The 20,938-nt window shown below is 31.3% G+C and overlaps 1 protein-coding gene and 1 long non-coding RNA gene across 2 annotated transcripts; one reads left to right on the top strand and one right to left on the bottom strand.

Moving 5' to 3' along the window:
• The first annotated feature begins 8,268 nt into the window (after positions 1-8,268).
• LOC146913324 (uncharacterized) lies at positions 8,269-11,738 on the top strand. Its single transcript, XM_085716517.1, has 2 exons — positions 8,269-9,616; positions 10,175-11,738. The coding sequence occupies exons 1-2, from the start codon at positions 8,903-8,905 to the stop codon at positions 11,477-11,479; spliced, it is 2,019 nt and encodes a 672-aa protein (XP_085572643.1). The 5' UTR covers positions 8,269-8,902; the 3' UTR covers positions 11,480-11,738.
• A 141-nt stretch (positions 11,739-11,879) lies between these two features.
• On the bottom strand, positions 11,880-12,795 carry LOC146913323 (uncharacterized). The gene is made up of 2 exons (XR_015013412.1): positions 12,462-12,795; positions 11,880-12,350 (listed from the first exon to the last, which is right to left on the bottom strand). It is a non-coding gene; the product is annotated as an uncharacterized LOC146913323 (long non-coding RNA).
• Positions 12,796-20,938: the final 8,143 nt, after the last annotated feature.

Below are 20,938 nucleotides of genomic sequence, written 5' to 3'. Positions count from 1 at the left end.
TTTTACTGTGATGTTATATTATTTTTAAAGACGTCCTCGTGAGTTTAGCTCAGTTGCTAAGGACAATGCATAATATGTGCAAGGTCCGGGGCTCAAACCTCGGCCACCACAAAAAATAATATTATTTTTAAAGACTTAATCTAGTCTTTTGGTGTTTTATCTTTTACTGAAAATTTATTTTGATATTTTATCTTTTAAAAGATTCATTTTACTCATTTTTAGGTAAAGTTATACAAATTTACCCTTATAAAAAAAAATCACCGTTTTAATAATTTCTGTTAAATGTAAATTGGACCGTTGAATATTCCACGTGGTGCATGTGTCGTGTTAAAAAAAGTTTGGTATATATGTAGTGAAAATTTTTCTTTATCTTTTTTTGTCAAACAGTATAGTGGTTAGAAATTCACTCCTTTATGAATAAGTGGGAAATCCAGAGTTTGAACTTCGACCCTTGCATATTCCACGTGATTTGAGACGAATTGTTCGAGAGAATCCGAGTTTGATTCCTGAATAAAACAATTTTTAGTCTGGCTATTCTTACCTCACAGTCGAACTTCGAATTACTATGGTCCCTTTCCCCTTGGAACCGGAGGATTAATGAAAAAAAAATCCTAATTTGAATTAGGGTTAATTATTTTCAACGGGTCTCAACATTATCTGTCAAAAAAAAAAAACCCTTCTCAACATTATGGAATTTAGAAATGATGTTAAATGGAAATATCATGGCAGCAACTACTGCAACAAATATATATCCATTCTATGGAATTTAGACATTTTTTTGGATTTTCCAACTGAATAAGACATCCATAATAGGCAGGAAAAACCACATAACAAAGTCAAAGTACATACATATACAAGCAGATTACAAAGGGATTAAGCCAAATTTTATACCTTCACTAAATAAAATAAAATAAATAACTAAAGCACAAGAAAGACTTTGGAATGCCAAAAGATCAAATAGTAAAATCCTGAAAAGTAAGGCTTTTCTTTACTGTATCATAGAAAGAAAAAAAAGTACCAATCAATTTAAAATAGTTGAGTAAAAAATGATAATTGTACAAATCAATTTGCTTCCATTCAAGGATCACTTGAGTATTTGGATAATAGTTAGGGTTTTATACCTCAAAATTTTGAGTATAAAAAGAGGCTAAAATAAATTTACTTTTGTTTTTTTAGGAGAAATTTAATTTAACTATAAATGTATAATATATGGCAAATTAGTAATGCTTGTCCAACTCAATTAGACAAGATGATAGCCTCATATTCTTCATAATTTAGGTTTGAACTTTGTACTAACTAAACCTTGATTGTTTTTTTGTTGTATTTTAATTTTATATGTCTTGTGCTATTTTTTTAAGATCTCCCTGAAAAAATTGATTTAGACTTTTAAACATGGTAGATCGGCCTAATTAGAAAAAGTTTGTTATAAATTAATAACTTTTACATAAGAATAACTTCTTTTTTTACAAAAGAAGGGGGGTAAAGGGATCACCTATGCAAAATCCTTATCATATATTAAAAGAAAGAAAAAAGTACAAAGAGAACCAAAATCTTAAAAAAAAAAAAAAAATTAGCGGAAAAAGGAAAAACAAAAATAGGGATAAAGCCTAAAAATCATGAGAGGCAACTCCCACCAAAGAGTTAGCGAGGCGAACGGCTAGAGGCATCTTCCTTGAACCCTTTGCTCGCCTTAGGCTGTTGCTTTTTCTTCTTTCTCTTTCTTGGGACCACCAATTGATATGGTTGATCTGTGTCGACAATTTTATCTAGAATTCTGCTCTTCCCCCTGCACTTTTCGCTCGCGCCCTGCAGCCATCCCAAAAATGCCCTTACGTTACTTAACTAACGCAACGTGACTTAAGTCACGCACCTGTAAAAACCGTTTTTTACACTTACGTGAGTTAACTCAGGCCGCGTCAGTTAACTCACGCACCCCACGTGAGTTAACTCACGCTGGTTTTCGTCTGCACAAACAACTTTCTGCTTGAATTCTACATGTATCTATGCAATCAAAAGCAGGAGCAGCAAGCAATACTTGCGTCATATATTAGGTCATTGCAAGCAGCTAATTATGTCATTGCTTCAACACGTAGCAAGCAGCATAATATCTTTATGTCTTCTACAATTTGGCACGTGGCAAGATTCCAAGAGCATGATTATTAACTATCTATGCATGTGATTCTTGAATATAAGCAAAGTGTTGGAATGATAATAATAGTTTAATGTATCCAGGCTGTGTATGTTTAACTATGTATGCATGTGATTCATCTTTAACGTTTGAAATTTGGAAACTAGCGTGAGTTAACTCACGCAAGTGTAAAAAACTGTTTTTACACATGCGTGACTTAAGTCACGTTGCATTAGTTAAGTAACGCATAATTTTACACTTGCGTTAGTTAACTAATGTAAGACATTTTTGGGATGGTTGCAGGGCGCGAGCGAAAAATGCAGGGGGAAGAGCATAATTCTTTCATCTATTTTACTCATGTTAGCCCATAAATCACTTAAAAAATTCATAGTTTGTTGGACATTGGTAGGAACAAGGTCTAAAACTTGCATGTCATGAATAACATTAACACTAATGTTTGATAAGTTAAAATATATCACAACTATGAAACTATTAGTTCTTAATTCCTGCTTAAATTCACTAAGAGTGTGATCTTGATAATAATTCATATCAGTCAACATAAGAATAACTTATTTGGTGAAATATCAATATAAAGTATATTATTTTTACTTAAATAATAGAAATGCAACGAGATTTGTTATGATTGGCATTGTTTTCACCACATGATTCATGTCACAAAAATGATACTCCCTCCGTTCCGGAATATCTGACCTATTTTCTAAAAAAAAGTGTTCCAAAATAACTGACCCATTTCAATTTTCAATACAACTTTCATCATTCTCAATACAATATAACTCTAATTAATACTACTTTCATCATTCCCAATACAATATATTCCACTTTCCCCTTTATTTATACATTTTTCTTAATCTGTGTGAAAAACCAAATTGGGCCAGATATTCTGGGACGGAGGGAGTAGATATTATAGTTTGAGATATGAGGAATTATATTTTTTATTGCTTCTTGTAAGTGGATCCTAGTTTTGACATTGCTATTAGAACTTTGTGGATGGAAGCCACCATCTATTGCCCCCTTGCTAATGGATTAAGCAGATGGGTTGTTCAAATAAATACATCACCTTTTTTAGGTTCACTGAAAAATCATATGATATATCCCTTTAATGTAATTGACTTGGTGGGGTCCACTATTCAGGATTAGCCTTGTAGGTAATGGGTCTTGTGAACTTTTTAATTGCTTTAACTAAGATAGTAGTAGATCAGAATTTAGTGGTCCCTTGCCTTACTTCTTGTCTATTTAATCTTGTTCTTCACAGTTGTGGTCCAATGATTAAAGGATTCGGAAAATAAAGAAAATAGCTATTATAAGTTTTGTATACTTACATGGATAATTTATAATTACATTGTTTTTGTTAAAATGTTACACCATCATTTAACTTGAGTAGACATTTCAACCTAATGAGAAAATGTATTATGATTATTGCTATTGTTTTTCTTTACTTATGCATAAGCAATATTGGATCATACGTGACTGAAAGGTCACGGTTTCAAGTCTTAAAAAAAGTCTCTTGTATAAAAAACAGGGTAAAACTGTATACAATACATCAAAAATGGTGAGAGTTCTTCCCAAACCTTATGTATGCAGGAGTTTTAGTGCATCAGAACCCTTTATACATTAGCAATATTATTAGTTACGAAATATTTATATAAGAAAGTGAAGAATGCATAAAATAGGTATTTGACCAATAAAACTCTAACCACATAGAATTACATGTTGGTGGTTATTATTTGAAAGAGTTACATGTTGCCACATGGAATTCTTATGTAACAAGAAACATTTTTCCTTATCCATATGTTAAATGGTATAATATGTGGAGCATGCATCTATAACATATATGTGGCCCTATCGATAATCAAATTCAGATTATGTGCAATTAGGAATCACACATGTAATGCAATCTCACAATCTAACTTTTTGGATCAAAGATGGGAGAATTTATTTTTCAATTTTTGTGCATTAGATCTGAAATAGAAAGTTAGAACTGAGTTGTTTGATCTTGATGTAAAAGTTTTAATTGGTGCATTGGGAATGAGGTCTTTTTTGGCTTTAACTCTCGGATTTTTAGAGGTATGAGGTCTTGGTAATTTGAAGTTCGACTGAAAGATAAGTAAAGTCCGACTAATGATAGTTTTGGTTAGGATTCGAACTCAGGTTTTTCCAAAATATTTGTTCGTAATTGAATGTTGTTAACCAATTAAGTAGAACCACATGGTGATTACATGTAAACTAACAATATAAGAGTGTGTATTTGGCTATACAGTGCCAAACATTGATTTTGATTAAATTGATTTAAGTTCAAAATGAGTTTATGATAAAATGGTTTATATTTGGATTCATAAACCCGAAAGTGACTCAAACAATAAAATTTATTGAAAAAAAAATCATGCTCGAAGGCAAAAACTAAAAATACAACTTCAATTTTGAATCAATTCTAATGATAAAACCAATTCTAATATAAAACCTCCAAACATATCAAATCAATTTAAAATCTTCAAAATCACTTTTGAAAATAGGATATTGAGAGGCTATTACTGATGGCTATGTGCTGCTTTGACACCCATGTGAAGCTGAATTTTCATGAACCCCCATCAAAGCAAGAAAAAGACTGTTAGAAGATAAAAGAAGAGGCAAGAAAATGATACTTGAGAAGGTTGGATTTTGACATGACATATTGACATGCACATATAATTGTTGTTAAAAGCATGCAACATGCACTATAAAGCTCTTTTGGATGCAGTACCTATGTTAAAAGCTACCTTTCACATGTTCACTTTTGCTTTTTGAGAGCTAATTGATTCCAAGATCAATGAACATGAATGGTTTGGACTTAGGTCACTATTAAGCACCTAGCAAAGACAGCTCACCAAAATCTTTAGTAATCTTTGCCATTATCATGTACTAAACAAGGTGAACTAACACTATCTAAAGGAATTACCAACCTTCATTTGAGGTCATTGATTCTCTCAATGTGTTCATTACTCAACATGTACGTTTCTTGTGGTGATAAGTTTAATTGATATAGTGTCTATTTAGATTTGAGTTAGAAATCGCGTCACGTTGAAATATCGTGTTCCAAAACAGCAGAATCGTGAAAATTGTGAAGCTGCTATTTGGAGCTTCTTGATGAACGTGCGTTTTTTTGCCTTTTCTCCACTAAAGCAAACACAACAATAGTAGATATTGTTGGTTTAGTTGTAAGTACAAAGTGAAGTGCTACTCTCAACTATGATGTACATTTTTTAGAAGTTGTAATGTGCATAATTCAACCTTGTAAAATCGGCTTATAAAGTGAAGCTCATCCACCACATATAAACATTGTCGGACTTTTATTTCATTCAATCTAGGATTCTTACCGTCCACTCTCACATCTAAGATTGAACATATGAAGTGTAATTCGATAGTGGTGACCTAATAGCAGATGATCTGATATAATTGAATAGCTTTTGAAATTAATTATAAAAAGTAGTAAAGTATATTCTCCATGTTAATGTAAAACTAGTTTATACGAGCATGGAAGTTAGTTTAACTCTTCTACCAAAACATTTGTTGTGTCCCTATAGTGTTTTGTGCAAATACTATATGAGATCTTGTGGAAAAGTAGAAACTCTGTTAAGGGGATATTCTTAAGAGGGTATATCAACCATGTCCCCTACGCGTGCATTGCTTTCTTATCATTTACACTTTCTAATTTCATAATGTTAAATTATCTCATCTCCACATGTTCATTACATTAATCTATGTTTAATTTGTTCATATTTTGCAAATGTTTTTTTTTTTTTTTAAGTCGGTGGTATCCGACTCGAAAACTATTTAGTCTGGAGGATCAATCTCACCGTACATCTATGTGGATCCAATGAAAATCATAATAAAGTTTTGTATGGACTAACCCACACAAATTAACACTAATAAGATTTAAATTTCAAACCGTGAAAAAAATAAACTTCAAAGTTCAAGATCTACACCACAAAACCAATCCATGTGAGTTAACCTAAGGTCTAAGGATGAAAATAGGTTAAGTCAACTATGTTTTGCAAATCCAAAGTCTAATTTATTCAAAATATTAAGGTTTAAGTCTGGCATGTTACATGTCAAAGGAAGTAGTATATTCAAAGATCAAAATCATAAAATAATTATGATAGGGAGAATGAAAAGGTAATTAACCCAAATTTGTAACACAGTTTAATTTATCATGACCAAATAGAAATGTTTTCGAATTGGACAAACTATTTGTTTATGGTATATATTATAAATTGATGCAAACGTGTGAAAATTATCATGACCAAACCAATAAAATCTCAAAAACTATATATTAGTTGTTTTAGGAGTTTAATCATTTTGATCTATACACACTTTAGGTTCACAAACACAATATACTTTCAATGGCCGGTGGGTTTGTGAGGCTATTATTGGAATGCCACTAACAAATTAAAAAAAAAAAAAACTATTTTAGACACTTAAAAAGTATTGATAATGTATTACAACGAAAGATAAGCAAGTTAAAGTATCTCCTCAAAAGATTTAATTAAGTATAAGCAAAATTGCACTAGTGATCTTTATCTTAATTTTTTTGTACTAATTGATGTAGGAAGACTGATTGCGTGTATTGAAGACGAAGTGGCGCGTAAGAACGACTCAATAAAAATAATACAGATTTAGTATATGATGTCCGATTGACTTAAATTATACACACTATTTAATTATAAAATGATTTTTTTATCAAACATGTAAGCATGGTAAGATTACATATGGCAATAACATATCTTTATGTCCTATTTAAAAATTGACCAGCCAATGTAGTGTCTCTTTGCAATATGCCAACCATTTGTAGTCGTGTACATAAATTTGTATGTATTAAAATAATAAATCATAAAGAAGTATAGAAAATAAAAGTAATATATAAAAAAGAAGATATTGTGTAAAATTGACAACCTCTATTTTTTATATTCATGAATTCCATCTTGTCAAAAAAAAATAATATTCATGAATTCCATATTCTATATATATCAAAAACGTGTATCCGTTCTATGTTTTGATAAAAGTAAAAGTCAATTACAGTAATCCTTCCTATAATGAACATTGTTATAGAATTTGTAAGAATATTATTTAATTAAATCAAGGATAAGATGTGGATTTTTAGCAATAAACTATCACTTTAACCATGTCTTCATGGAATATAATTGATTGTCCAAAGACTATGATCATTTAATTTAGAGTAATGATATTTTGACATCTATTTGATAACAACTTTGTTGACAACCTTGTTTTTCTCACTTCTTATTGGTCAAAAACAATGGAGAAAGAAAAAGAAAGAGAGAGGATAACAACATTATGTGAGTATGAGAGAGAAAGTTGTCCAAAAGTTGTGAAAAAGTGGTTGTCAAAATATCATTTCTCTTTAATTTATTACAAGTAGCACACAACATTTGATAGTGCCATGAGCCATGTCTATGAAAGTGTAAGGCAAAAGCTTTCTGTTTCAGATTTGCCTCCATGATTACTTCAATATCTTTATGAACAGTAAAATCTCTTTTTTGCATTTCTTCAACTTCCTATTCCTTCCATCATTGTGACCAACCTCTATCATTATTATTCATGTGATATGTATTCCCACATTTAACTGAGCTAAGTAAATCACTAATTTAGTCCCTCAAATTATAAGGATATTAGAGTAATCTGGCTATTGAAATTGATGAAATTAAGAAATGTTCATAAAATTGAAAACTTATTATTATTGGTCCTTTTGATCAATCAAATTTTTTTAATGTTAAGGTTTAGTTTTAGTTTTGATTCATTTATTTTGATTCGCTTACGTGATTAATCACCCCTTTTTAAAATACACTTATTTGATCACTCGATCAGTTTTTTTTTTACCCAAAAAGTGGCGACGAGGTAAAAAAAATATTGACGTCGCACATAAACAGGTTTCATGTCACGTCAATAAAAAAAAAAGTCCCATAACTTCTAAAAGAAGGGTCAATTATGTAAGGAAAACAATAAAGGACCAAAGTGCAATTAAATCTAATTTAAAAAACCACTCTTCAATAATACATCTATTAGCATCTTCGGGTTCCCTTTTAAGATTCCAAGCTAACTATAAAAAAAAAATCTTGGATTATGAGATTATCTCTTTCTCTAATCGTTTTGTGATCACTTTATAAAACTATTTTCTTCCACTCTTACCTTTTCTTTTTATGTGCCTTCTGTTACCTTTTCTATGCTAACTTTGTGAGAACAATTATGGCTGTTTCCTTTCTTGTACCATTTATGTGACATTATTAATTTTGATCACACCACCATTCTTAAAAAGACATAACACCTTTCTCTTCCTTCCTTGTACTTCAACAATCCCTATCATATTTAATTAGTTGGTGTTCTAATTTATGTGACTTTGCAACTAGTTCAATTTCAGCTTCTTTGTTTGAAGTATTAATATTATTAATATTGTACTACACACTTTTGATATATAAGCTATATCCTTAGTTTTTGTCCAAAAAAAAGTTATATTCTAAGTTAATTTGTTCTCCTTTCACCTTTGAAATCATTAGTTTGTCCAAAGTGAGATTGAGTTTATTTGTTTTTGGTTTGGTCTTCTTAGTGTTATTTTGTACAATGTTGTCCAACTCCGGATTCTAGGTGAACTCGTTTTGTCTAGGTAAATTCGTATCGTAAACTTGTTTTATGTATTATTTTTGTTGAAGTTATTGGTTTTTCAAGTTCATTAGTTTGAAGTTTTGAAGGAAAAAAAAAATCTTGCAAATGCCTCCAACGAATTTTCCTCTTCGTTGGGAGAGTACCGGAGACCAATGGTGGTATGCATCACCGATAGACTGGGCCGCAGCTAACGGTCACTATGACTTGGTTCGCGAAATGCTTAAAATCGATAGCAATCATCTCTTCAAACTCACTTCCCTACGCCGAATCAGGCGTCTGGAAGTGGTGTGGGATGATGACGAAGAACAATTCAACAACGTCACAAAGTTTCGTTCGCAAGTAGCATATAAACTTTTACTAGAAAGCGAATCCAAGAAATCGAAGAATTCTTTGATCAAGTCAGGCTACGGTGGATGGCTAATGTACACGGCTGCATCAGCCGGAGACTTCAACTTTGTTCAAATTCTTCTTGAGAGGAATCCTTTGTTGGTGTTCGGTGAAGGAGAATATGGTGTTACTGATATACTTTATGCTGCTGCTAGGAGCAAGAACTGTGATGTTTTTAAGCTACTTTTTGATTTCGCAGTGTCACCGAGATTTGTTACAAGTAGACGTGGGATTATGGAAGAAAATATTGGTGAAATTCCTTCTGCTTATAGGTTGGAAATGATTAATAGAGCTGTTCATGCTGCTGCTAGAGGTGGTAATTTGAAGATTTTAGAGGAACTTCTTGCAAATTGTTCTGATGATATTTTGGCTTATAGAGATGCTGATGGATCAACTGCTTTGCATGCAGCTGCTGCAAGAGGGAAAGTTGAGGTAATTCTCTTGTTCTCATATTTTTATCTTTCACTTTGGAAAAACTACTATTATAGTAAAGTAGTATGGCATTTTTTTCAAAAATAAAAATCAGCTTATAGAGTTTTGTTTGGTGTTAATTGAACATATATCACTTTTTGATTCATAAATGAATATCAAACAGAAATAGAATTAGAATTCAACATAGATGAATATTCGGTGTGGAGTATTAAACTATAATAGAATTAATCTATTTTTGGTAACATCCTAATCAGATTAAGGTTTTAAAGACTGGACCGGTTGAACCAGAAACCGGCCAGTTTGTCGGTTGGTTTGATCCTATGAAGCACGGATACGGACACGGGACGCGGCACGGACACTGACACGCCGACGCCGCTAATAATTTGAGAAAATCGTATAATTCAGTGTAATTATATGTGTCGGTGTTGTGTCGGTAGTGTCCGACATGGGGACACGCCTAATCCGAGAAGTGTCCGTGCTTCACTTTAATCTCAGTTGAATTACAGTCTATTTGAGTCTCATGGTACTCAGAACTTGTTCATGAATCTCAAAATGCAGGTGGTTAAATACCTAGCATCATCCTTTGACATAATCAACTCAACAGATCATCAAGGAAACACTGCTTTACATGTCGCCGCTTCGAGAGGCCAATTATCAGCAGTTAATGCTCTAATATCTTTGTTTCCAACATTAATCTCTCATAGAAACAATGCAGGAGAAACTTTTCTCCACAAAGCTGTTTCTGGTTTCCAAACTCATGCATTTCGAAGACTTGACCGACAAGTCGAGCTTTTGAAAAAGCTATTAACCACAAATGACTTCCATGTAGAAGAAATCATCAACATCAAGAACAATGATGGAAGAACAGCACTTCATATGGCAATCATAGGAAACATTCACATTGATCTTGTTCAACTCTTGATGACAGCACCTTTCATAAATCTCAACATATGTGATGTTCATGGTATGACACCACTTGATTACCTTAAACAAAATCCGAATTCATCAAATTCAGATATTTTGATCAAGAAATTGATCTCGGCTGGTGGAATGTTTGGTTTTAGAGGCTATGATTCAAGAAAAGCTATAGCTTCACATTTGAGAATGCAAAGTATTGGAAGTAGTCCCGGCACGAAATTTCAAATCTTAGACAGTGAAATATTTTTGTACACCGGAATCGAAAATGTATTATCAAATCATCATCGTGGTGGAATCGTTGGAACAAGTAATTCATCTTCATCGGAACACATTCCATATGAATCAACCAATGAAAATTCTATCTCAGTTCCAACTACTAGCAAAAGGCCAAGTTCTGTTAATTATGCAGCGTCGAAGTTGAAAAAAGCACTTCATTGGAGTACTAAACCAAAAGAGAAGAAAATTGAAGTATCAAAGAAATTATCCAATGATGAAGTTTCATTGGATTCATCGTCATGCAAGAAAATGAGTACTAATAGTTTCGATGAAATTTCACTTAGACAAAGATTTTCTTCGGCTTCTAAGGCGAATCTGATTCCAAACAACAAAAGAACACTTTCTGTTAGGAGCTATCAATCAAGTCCTAATGCTAAGAAGAGATTTGCATCAGCAAGAACAAGATCAAGTTCATTTTCAAAATCATCAATCTCTTCACCTAGATCAATTGATAATAAGCAAAAGGGTGTTTATATAGATACTGACGATATTGTTGCCGGACCATCTTGCTTGAATCAACAACTTCCTTATGATGACGATGAGACACCGAAATTGGTTAAGAGAAATTCTGTTAGCAGGAAGTTGAAGGGTCATTATTTCTGTTTCGGTGCACCTGGTCTTAATGTGAAGAATTCAGTTCATAAACCTAGTTTTGTTGCCGTGGCTTAATTGGGATGCGGTTAGCTAGTTCTTGACTAGTCTAATGTGAAATAAAGAAGGGAAAATTAAGCTTGCTTGATCAATAAGAAACTTGAATTCCTATTAAGGGTTTTTAAGGGAAGTTTCTTAGCTGTAACTTTTTTATATAGATTATGATTATATTTTGTTAATTGAGATTAGCTTAATCTCATGCTTCACATGTTAACTGAAAACTTCTGTTTTGTAACTTGTAATATGCTTCTTATCATATTGGAATCATTTTAGCACAGTTTATCTACGTAGCAGCACGGACACTTCTAATTGGACGCATGTTTGAGTCTATGACATGTATTGGTGTTCAACGATGATTGAAAATAGATAATTTCCACGTACTGGACTTTGAATTGTTTTTATGGTAAGAATGAAAGAATAACAAAACATAATTTCAAATACACTCAAAAGAAAATGGCCAGCAAAAATCTTTCCAACATATAACACATCAGAATTGATGAACTTTTCAGAAGCACTGGAATAAATCTACTAATGTTTGTGACAAAACAGCTTACGGTGTTCAAACTTCAACATAGCAATTTCAGAATACTAGCAAAGAAGGAATCCACGACGCGAGAAGAGTTCTCTAATTCTGTCGCTTATATGAAAATCCACTAAATAAATCTCTTTCAGTTGCGTGCAGTTTTCCACCACATGTTTCACTCCCTTCTCGGTAACATCATTACAAAGTTCAAGTAATAGTTGCAAAAGTCCAGGACAATTCTTTGAGATCGCATAGAGTGTTTCATCATCAACCCTTGTATTTGACAAGTTCAACACCTCTAGCTTCGGAACTACAAATTTCATTCCACGTAGCTTCGCTCTTGAACAATAGGCTAAGTTCAAATACCTAATCTCACAACAAATAGTAGATTCGTTAATGTTTATCTGTAAGTGCAACCGAGGTTGAGTTCTTTGAGCAAAGGGAAACAGTTGGCAATGAATAACAGGCCACGCTTACCGAGAGAGGTATTAGAACAATTGAGAGAGGTCAAAGTTGTAATGTTTTGGGAAAATACTTGCAAACCATTGGCGGGAAAGAAGATGCCTTTGTTGGAAATATTAAGAGATGTGATGTTCAACGATGGAAAACTAGCGATTTCCTGGAGAAACTTGTCAAGGTCACAATCGTAGTACTAGAGGTTGAGGGAGTTAAGGTTGGTGAATCTTTCGAAGAGGTGACATAGGAAAGGCTGTGTCCAAAAGTAGAGAGTGTATGAGAATCGGAGACGCTGGTGATGGAGAGGAACTGCTTGGAGACGAGGGATAGAGAATTCAAGTATTGGTTGTTGTGGCTGTTATGATCGTATGTGGGTATATCTCTATACGTTGGTCACCTCAATAATTGTGATGATTTGAAAAGATAAGTTCTATTCTTTTTTATTTGTTGTGAAGAATTGAGAAGGTAAAAGTAGTGATGGTTGTTGTCGTCGGTGATGATGGATTTGAAAATAGATTCCAAACAATCATCAGGCAAGCATGAAATTGTCGTAGTTGTTGTTGATGATGTTGAATTTGAAAGCATTTGTTGTAAAGATTTGACCTTCCTTTTCATTGTGAACGTCCGAGTAATTGGTATTATTATGAGTGCCGCCTGTGAGTGATGATGACCAGAGGGTTTCAAGAAATAAGCGAAATTAGGGTTTAGAGTTTAGAGTTCTTCAGACGTGAAAATTGTAGAAACCGTATTGGTGAAACAAATATTAGGGTTTTGCTAAGGTTATGTTTTTTATTGATGCATAAACAAATGTTAAGGTTTTGCTAATAATGGGCTTTGTTTGTGGTTGCAATCTTCCTTTTACTATGATGATGATGATATATATGTGAGCGAAGCACCTTTGCAATTGCAACTCATAGATGGGAAATGATAGATACAGTGATAAAATATTAAAATTTATCAAAATCAAAAAAATTTAAGACAGCGTATTTGCTAACACCTTTCCTTAATTACACACCATTATCTCCCTTGATTTCCGCCAAATAACAAACTTGGTCGATACCTTTTCTTGATAAATTCTTGATAAAAATTCTCTAGATAAATAGCAATGCTCTTTAAAAATTGAGAAAAATATTTTGGTCTCTAATTTTTTTTTAATAAATGGTCTCTACCTAAGAGCATTTGGTCAGATGGTAAGAGATCTCTTTCAACTTAACTAGATGTGCTTTTGAGAATGCAACAATATTAGATATCTTGAGAGAATGTTTTGCCACGTATTCGCTCAAGAGTTTAGTGTATGCAGTTGCGCACAGAGAATACCTAGTTCACACAACAACAACATCAAATTGTCTCTAAATGTCTTAGGAATTATGGCTACAATGTTTAATCGTATAGAAAATATAATGGTGATCCACCTCAAATCGACCAATGGAAACACATTTGTTGGCTAAATTGACCGCCCAAAAATATTTTTATCAAAATGATTAAAAAAATTACACTTATGGATGTGTTTGCAATTTTAGTATATTCAAATATTATTGGTCCTCGTGAGCTTAGTTAAGTTGGTTTGGACGATGCATAATATCTGCACGGTCCGAGGTTCAAACCCCGGCCACCACTAAAAAAATATTCAAATATTATTGTGATAGTGTCTTACATATTCATAAATCAAACTGATTGTTTACCCAATTTAATTTATTTCAAAATAATTTAACTTAGAAATATAAAAAATAAAAATAAAAAACTGTTAATAATGTTTACAATAAAATAATATGGATTCTTCCATGATTTAAATATGGATGTGTGAATGTTACACTTTTGTAAAATCATAAGAATAAAGCAGTTGTATGTGGATCTTTTATTTTAGGGTTAATTAAGTTTTTAGTCCCTATAAATATTCACAGTTTTGTTTTTAGTCTCTGCAAAATAAAATCACACTTTTTAGTCCCTGTGACATTTTCCTTAAGCATTTTAGGGACTAAAAATGTTGATAGAAACATTTTATAAGGAATAAAAATGCTGATGGAAAATTTTATAGGGACTAAAAATGTTGATGGAAAATTTTATAGGGACTAAAAAGTGTGATTTTAATTTATAGGGACTATTTACTTAATTAACCCTTTATTTTACTATTTCTCTACATCTCTCCTAACCATCTATCTCTCTCTTCTCACTCTATAAATGTATAAATGTATTTTGGTTAGGGTTCAAAACCATATAACGATGAAACAAACTGGCCTTATACAATTCAAAATTATCGGTCATAGTTCGGTGAGATTTGATTCATGTAATGTTTTAGTTCAAATTTTGGTTTACTTTAACAATTTTAATATTAATTTTGCGTAAGGAGTCTCATGTTATATTTTTTGAGAGTGAGTTTCTCATTAGATGAAAATATGAATATTGAACACCAAATAGATGAGGTAGGAAAGGTTATATAATTTTGGTATGTTTATCTTCATATTATGGCTGACAATAAACCGAAACCAACTCGAACATAGTTCGGAACTCGATTCGATAATTAACTCGATGAGCTTGGTTCATGAACCAAATGAGTTGAAAATTAACACATATGTGAATAACAACCATTTTATGTTAGTATATTTGAAGGATGATTGTCCAATTCCTCCCACTTCCATGCAATGGAGACATCATTATCGAGAAGATGCAAACAAATGAGTTGAGAGATATGTCAGTAGGATGATTGCCTATAATAAATATAAGGGTTAATTATGTTTTTGGTCCCTACAAAATTGCGACCTTGTAAGTTTAGTCCTTACTTAATTTTAATAGCATTTTTAATCCCTACAAAAAATTTCTGCACTCAATATTAGTCCTTACTCAATTCAAATTTGTTTAATTTATTCTTAAACTCTTAAGTTTTTCAACAATTTTTTACAGGCGTGTTAAGAACATTATTAAAAGGTCCTCCGAAAAAAATATCGCAAAAATTTGATTTCTACGTCCATATTTTTGTTACTTATATCTTAAACTTTTGTCGTTTTAAAAAATTCATATTTAATTTATTTCATGTTAAAAAATTATAGATTTTAGTAAATGAACCTTTCATAGTGTTCTAAACTTGTATAAAAAGAATCGTTAAAAAATTTAAGAGTTTAAGGATAATTAAACAAAATTTATTTTAGCAGGGACTAAAATTATAAGTAAATTTTTTTTTGTAGGGACTAAAAATGCTATTAAAATTAAGTAAGGACTAAACTTACAAGGTCGCAATTTTGTAGGGACCAAAAACATAATTAACCCTAAATATAATTAAGCCGGGCGGCGGGCTATGAGGTAATAGGAGATGATGATTTGTACCTTGTTGAAAATTTTGACCCTAATGATAAGTTTGCTGATCTTAAGAAGGCCATAGAGGGAGTCAAGATTGAAAAGGATGAACTCATTGGACTTGATGCTTGTAGGATAGATCTTAGGGCGGATTAGTTGAAATGTATATCAATAACTACATAATAATTTTTTTTATACAATTCTAAAGTCATTGTCTTTTATATTGTTTTATGTAATAAAAAGTTGTTGAATCCACAAAGACATGAAATCATTGCAAGCAGGTTGCTGAAATCTGGGCATATTTCGTATTTTGTAATCTTAAAGATTTTAAAAATCATTCGAATTTTATAATCCAAACAAAGAGTATTTTTGAAAAGAAAAAAAAAAATAAGATGCGCGAGAAGCTCACAGAATGAGAAAAAAAATAGTGTTCAGTTATTATTAGTTAACAAAATAAAAATACAAGCCCAAACATCAGAGGTGCAAAAAGGGTCTTTCAATAGAAACAAAGAACATTTACGATCTATATTTTTTTTAGAGCTTATTTTCCCACCTCCACCCCTTTTTCTTATAAAACCTCTTTGGCTTAATTGCACTGTCCTCCATATATTTTGCTAATTGTGCAATTTTGTACCCCCTCTTTTTTTTGAGCGATTTTGCACCCCATCTTTTGTCAAATGTGTTTTGTTCAAAATCATCATTAAAAGAGGGGAAAGGGGATAAAAGATGGGGTGCAAAATCGCTCAAAAAAAAAAAAGAAGACGGGGTGCAAAATCGCACAATTAACAAAAAGATAGGGGGCAAAAATGCAATTAAACACAAAGATGGGGTGCAAAATCAGAAAGGGGGCAAAAAAGGGGGTGCAAAATCGCACAATTAGCAAAAGATAGGGGGAAAGGGCAATTAAGCCAACCTCTTTTTTTATTAGTGAGATTATTCATTTTAAGGTTGATTCAATCAGTAAGAAGTTGCCTCATCTGTAAAATTATAGATTTAATTTTTACTGCCGATGTAATACTTCGATAAATGCTTATTTATCCTAACTCTGACGAGTCTCCGAAACTCAACTCATCTAAACTTTTTATTACTAAAAAAAGTATAATTTGTCACGGAATTTTTCTAAAAGTATACTTTCGGACAACTTGTTTAAAACTCCTCATTCATATGTCATTTGGCCTAGAAGAGCACATCAAAAGTTTAATTTCATACCCTAAAGTAAGTTATGAAAAGGAAAAAAAAATTATCACAATGGATCCTCTCTATCAGGGGCGGACCTGAACAGGTCCTGGTGTGGCAAGTGCCACACCAGCCCAATTTGATTTTTTTTTTCATTTTTTTTCCTCCATATATGAAACATTGAACTGAGATAATAAATTTAATGTAAACCCATCAATCACAAGCAGAGTACCAGTAGAAAAGAAGAAGAAATCATATGTAGAAATAGAAATCATGGTAAGAAAGGAAAAAGATGAAGAAACCATGGAACCGCAAGAAGAAAGAAGCAGAAAAGAAAAGTATTGCAGCGGCAGTGATAATGTGACTATGAATATCAAATATTTAGGGTTAGGTGTGTTTGTTGTTATGGGCTTGGGCCTTATATTTGCATATGTTATTTAAAATCACTCTTCTCATTTTTAAAATTGCTCATTTACACCCAAAATTCACTCGCTACAAACGGCAATTAACTCACATTCGCTACTTATGTGTACATTTTATTTAAATATTTAACCGCGAAAAAATTGTGCCTCACCATATTTTGAGTCCAAATCCGCCTCTGCTCTCTATTTAGCAACTAATTGATCTCACTCTTACTATTGTCTACCGTCACTATATTTTTTGTAGCAAGTGGTGGTTAGTGTTGGTCCTAAAGTTTGAAATTCATATCACATATTCAACAAATATAATATTAACAAAGGTTACCACCAAAGCAATATCAAGTGGAAAATTGAAAAGATACCGTACTTATTGTACAAACTCTCTCCCTAACGTCAGCTAAAGTGTACAAATTCAATTAATCAACAAAAAAAGTGTACAAAATTGTGTGGGGTTATCATGTCCTTCCTATTTGTCAAAAACAAAATCAAAAGAGTTTGAACAACTCAATTGAATTGACGATCTAACAATTATTTCATCCGATCATTGTTATAAGTAGATTGATTTATTAAATAACTGATGAAGTTGAGGTATATCATATACTCCCTCCGGTCACATTTATAAGCAAAAAACAATTTTTTAGGTACATTGAATAACTAATGTATCTAACATATAAATGTGACCGGATACATTAATTATTCAATGAATCTAAAAAAGTGTTTTTTGCTTATAAATGTGACCGGAGGGAGTATCGATCAGATATATCAATTATACGTTAAAAAAAAGTAATACGTATATATTTATAAGAGTTTAATTGTGGTGGGTTGACGGTCCAAAACAATTCTGCGCACACACAACCAATCAAAACATTCTGAATCACCACATCAATTAATGTTTTTAATTTGTGTGGGCCAAACGTGGCAATTCAAAATATTTTGATTGGTTGTTTGTGCAAAATTATTTTGTATTGTCAACCCACTAAAATTAATGATCAGAGAAAGAGTAAAGAAGTATCTGTACCAAAAACAAAAAGAATTAAAGGAGTACTAAGGTCACAGTATGAACACCATAAATATTTGCGGATAAAACCAAAAGAAAAATAAGCACCATGACGCCAATTTTATTCACGTCACAGACATTTATTTTTGTTATAAGAATTTCATTGATTAATATTTGAAGTGTCATAGTATGAACACCATAATACCTTAAATTCTCTCTTTACTGCATACAACACATTTCAATTTTGAAATCTTAATTCAAATATGGCAACCATGACATGCTTAATGTATGATCATGTATATTCAATTGGTCCAATTAGAAAGAAAAATAATAATAACCTAAAGGATCGAAGATTAGTCAGTACTCCGTCTGGTCGCTATTATAAAAAAAATATTCTCTTTTTTAGGTTTATAATATAGTTTAAATATATTAATTATTTAATGAACTTTGTACCCAAAAAAAATTATTCAATGAACCTAAAAATCGAATATTTGTTCATGATAATGACCGAAGTAATGAGTAATGCACACCATGAGGTTGAGTGTTGACTAGAACTATTGTTAACAGTTGTCAACCTAAGTCCTTTTTGTGATTTTGAACTTTCAACAAATTATAATCCAATTGTGTGCTGTATACATATACTTATTAGGATTATTTTCAACCTAATATTTTCTATAAACCCTCATTTTTTTCTCTCTCTAAACTAGTACTTTGTTTTTAGAAAAATAGGACTATTTTCATTAACTTTGTAAAATAGAGGACCAAAATACAATTAAATCTATTTAAAGTCAACAACATTTACAATGGACATTCCTTCAAAGAAAAACACTCATAATGGACTAAAAGGTTGATACCTATTAGACAATGATCTTCTTTGTTGTGAATTCACTATTTTGATATGTCAAATATGGGTTATCAATGAATCAAGTATATCGTGTTCTCATTTATTTGGTTGGACTTTTCTTTTTGGGCATTTTTTAATTGAAAAAACATAATTCTGACTCATCACACATTGTCAGATCAATTTAAAATAGTTGGTTTGTTTTTATTTTATTTTTCATTAAATTTTCAATTAATCCAAATCAAACTGATTAAGATTTTGTTGGTTTAGTTCAATTGAGTCAGGCACACATAACGGTCAGATCTAAGAGTGTTGTTAGTAGTGAGTTAGGATCATCTTCATTTATTATTCTCTCTATTTCTTTTATTTAGAGATATTAAGACATATAAAAAAAATATAAAATAATTAATGATGATGAGACTCACTTAATGGTATGATCCACTCTCTATATTTAGTGTTTATCTCTCTTTAAATTGTATATTACATCTATTTTGACAAATTTTCCGATTAGCAGTAGGGGAGTAAATTTTGGTTTAACTTGTCTAAGTGGAAAAGCGAAGGATATATTTGTTTGGTTCAAAAGAATCATACATCTTGAGTAGGGGTGGACATGGTTCGGTTAGCCCGAAAAACTAAACTGAACCGAAATTTTGAAATGGTTCGGGAAAACCGAATTGTTTCAGGTTTGGAGCTAACCGAACTGAACCAAAGTCATGGTTTGGTTAACCATTTGCTTACCTATTAACCATACCGAACCGAACCAAAACAAATATTTTTTATCCAATGAATAAAACCACTTTTATTATAAAAAAATAACAAATTAAAATTAAAAGTTAGAATAGTTTATTTCTTCAAAAACAGCTTTTCTTATGCAAAACAGTTTATTTTTAAAAAAATAGCTTATTCAAAAAAACTTATTTTATGAAAAACAATTATTACGATCTCTTTTTAAAAATAGCTTATTCAAAACCGCTTATTTTATGCAAAACACTTTATTTTAAAAAACAGCCTATTCAAAACAGCTTATTTTATGAAAATACCTTATTTTAAAAAAAACAGCTTATTCAAAACAGCTTATTTGATAAACAACTTATTTTATGAAAAACAACTTATTTTAAAAACAACTTATTCAAAACAGCTTATTTTATGCAAAACACCTTAGTTTTAAAAACAGCTTATTTTATGAAAAACAACTTATTTTTGAAAACAGCTTATTTTATGCAAAACAACTTATTCAAAACAGCTTATTTTATGCAAAACAACTTATTTTAAAAATAGCTTATTTTATGCAAAACACCTTATTTTAAAAAAAACAGCTTATTCAAACAGCTTATTTTATGAAAACAACTTATTTTAAAACAACTTATTCAAAACAACTTATTTTATTCAAAACATGTTTTGAATAAGTTGTTTTTTGAAAATAAGTTGTTTTGTATAAGCTGTTTTTAAAATAAGGTGTTTTTCATAAAATAAGTTGTTTTTTTTAAATAAGTTGTTTTGAATAAGCTGTTTTTTAAAATAAGGTGTTTTGCATAAAATAAACTTTTTGGAATAAGTTGTTTTTTAAAATAAGCTATTTTGCATAAAATTAGCTGTTTTCAATAAGTTGTTTTTCAAATAAGCTGTTTTGAATAAGCTGTTTTTTTAAAAATAAGTTGTTTTCATAAAATAAGCTGTTTTGAATAAGTTGTTTTTTAAAATAAGGTGTTTTGCATAAAATAAGCTGTTTTGAATAAGTTGTTTTTTTAAATAAGCTATTTTGCATAAAATAAGCTAT

The sequence above is a fragment of the Medicago sativa genome, chromosome 6 (assembly GCF_051527215.1).
Source record: "Medicago sativa cultivar Bolivia chromosome 6, Bolivia_mono, whole genome shotgun sequence".
In the NCBI taxonomy this organism is placed as follows: Eukaryota; Viridiplantae; Streptophyta; class Magnoliopsida; order Fabales; family Fabaceae; genus Medicago; species Medicago sativa.
The sequence above is the reverse complement of the archived record's forward strand: the minus strand, read 5'-3'. Positions and strand labels throughout refer to the sequence as shown.

Excerpts from the sequence above, each read along its gene's own strand:
- LOC146913324 (XM_085716517.1), top strand. The coding sequence starts at position 8,903 with ATGCCTCCAACGAATTTTCCTCTTCGTTGGGAGAGTACCGGAGACCAA. Across the intron at positions 9,617-10,174 it reads CTGCAAGAGGGAAAGTTGAG|GTGGTTAAATACCTAGCATC; the intron begins GTAATTCTCTTG and ends CTCAAAATGCAG.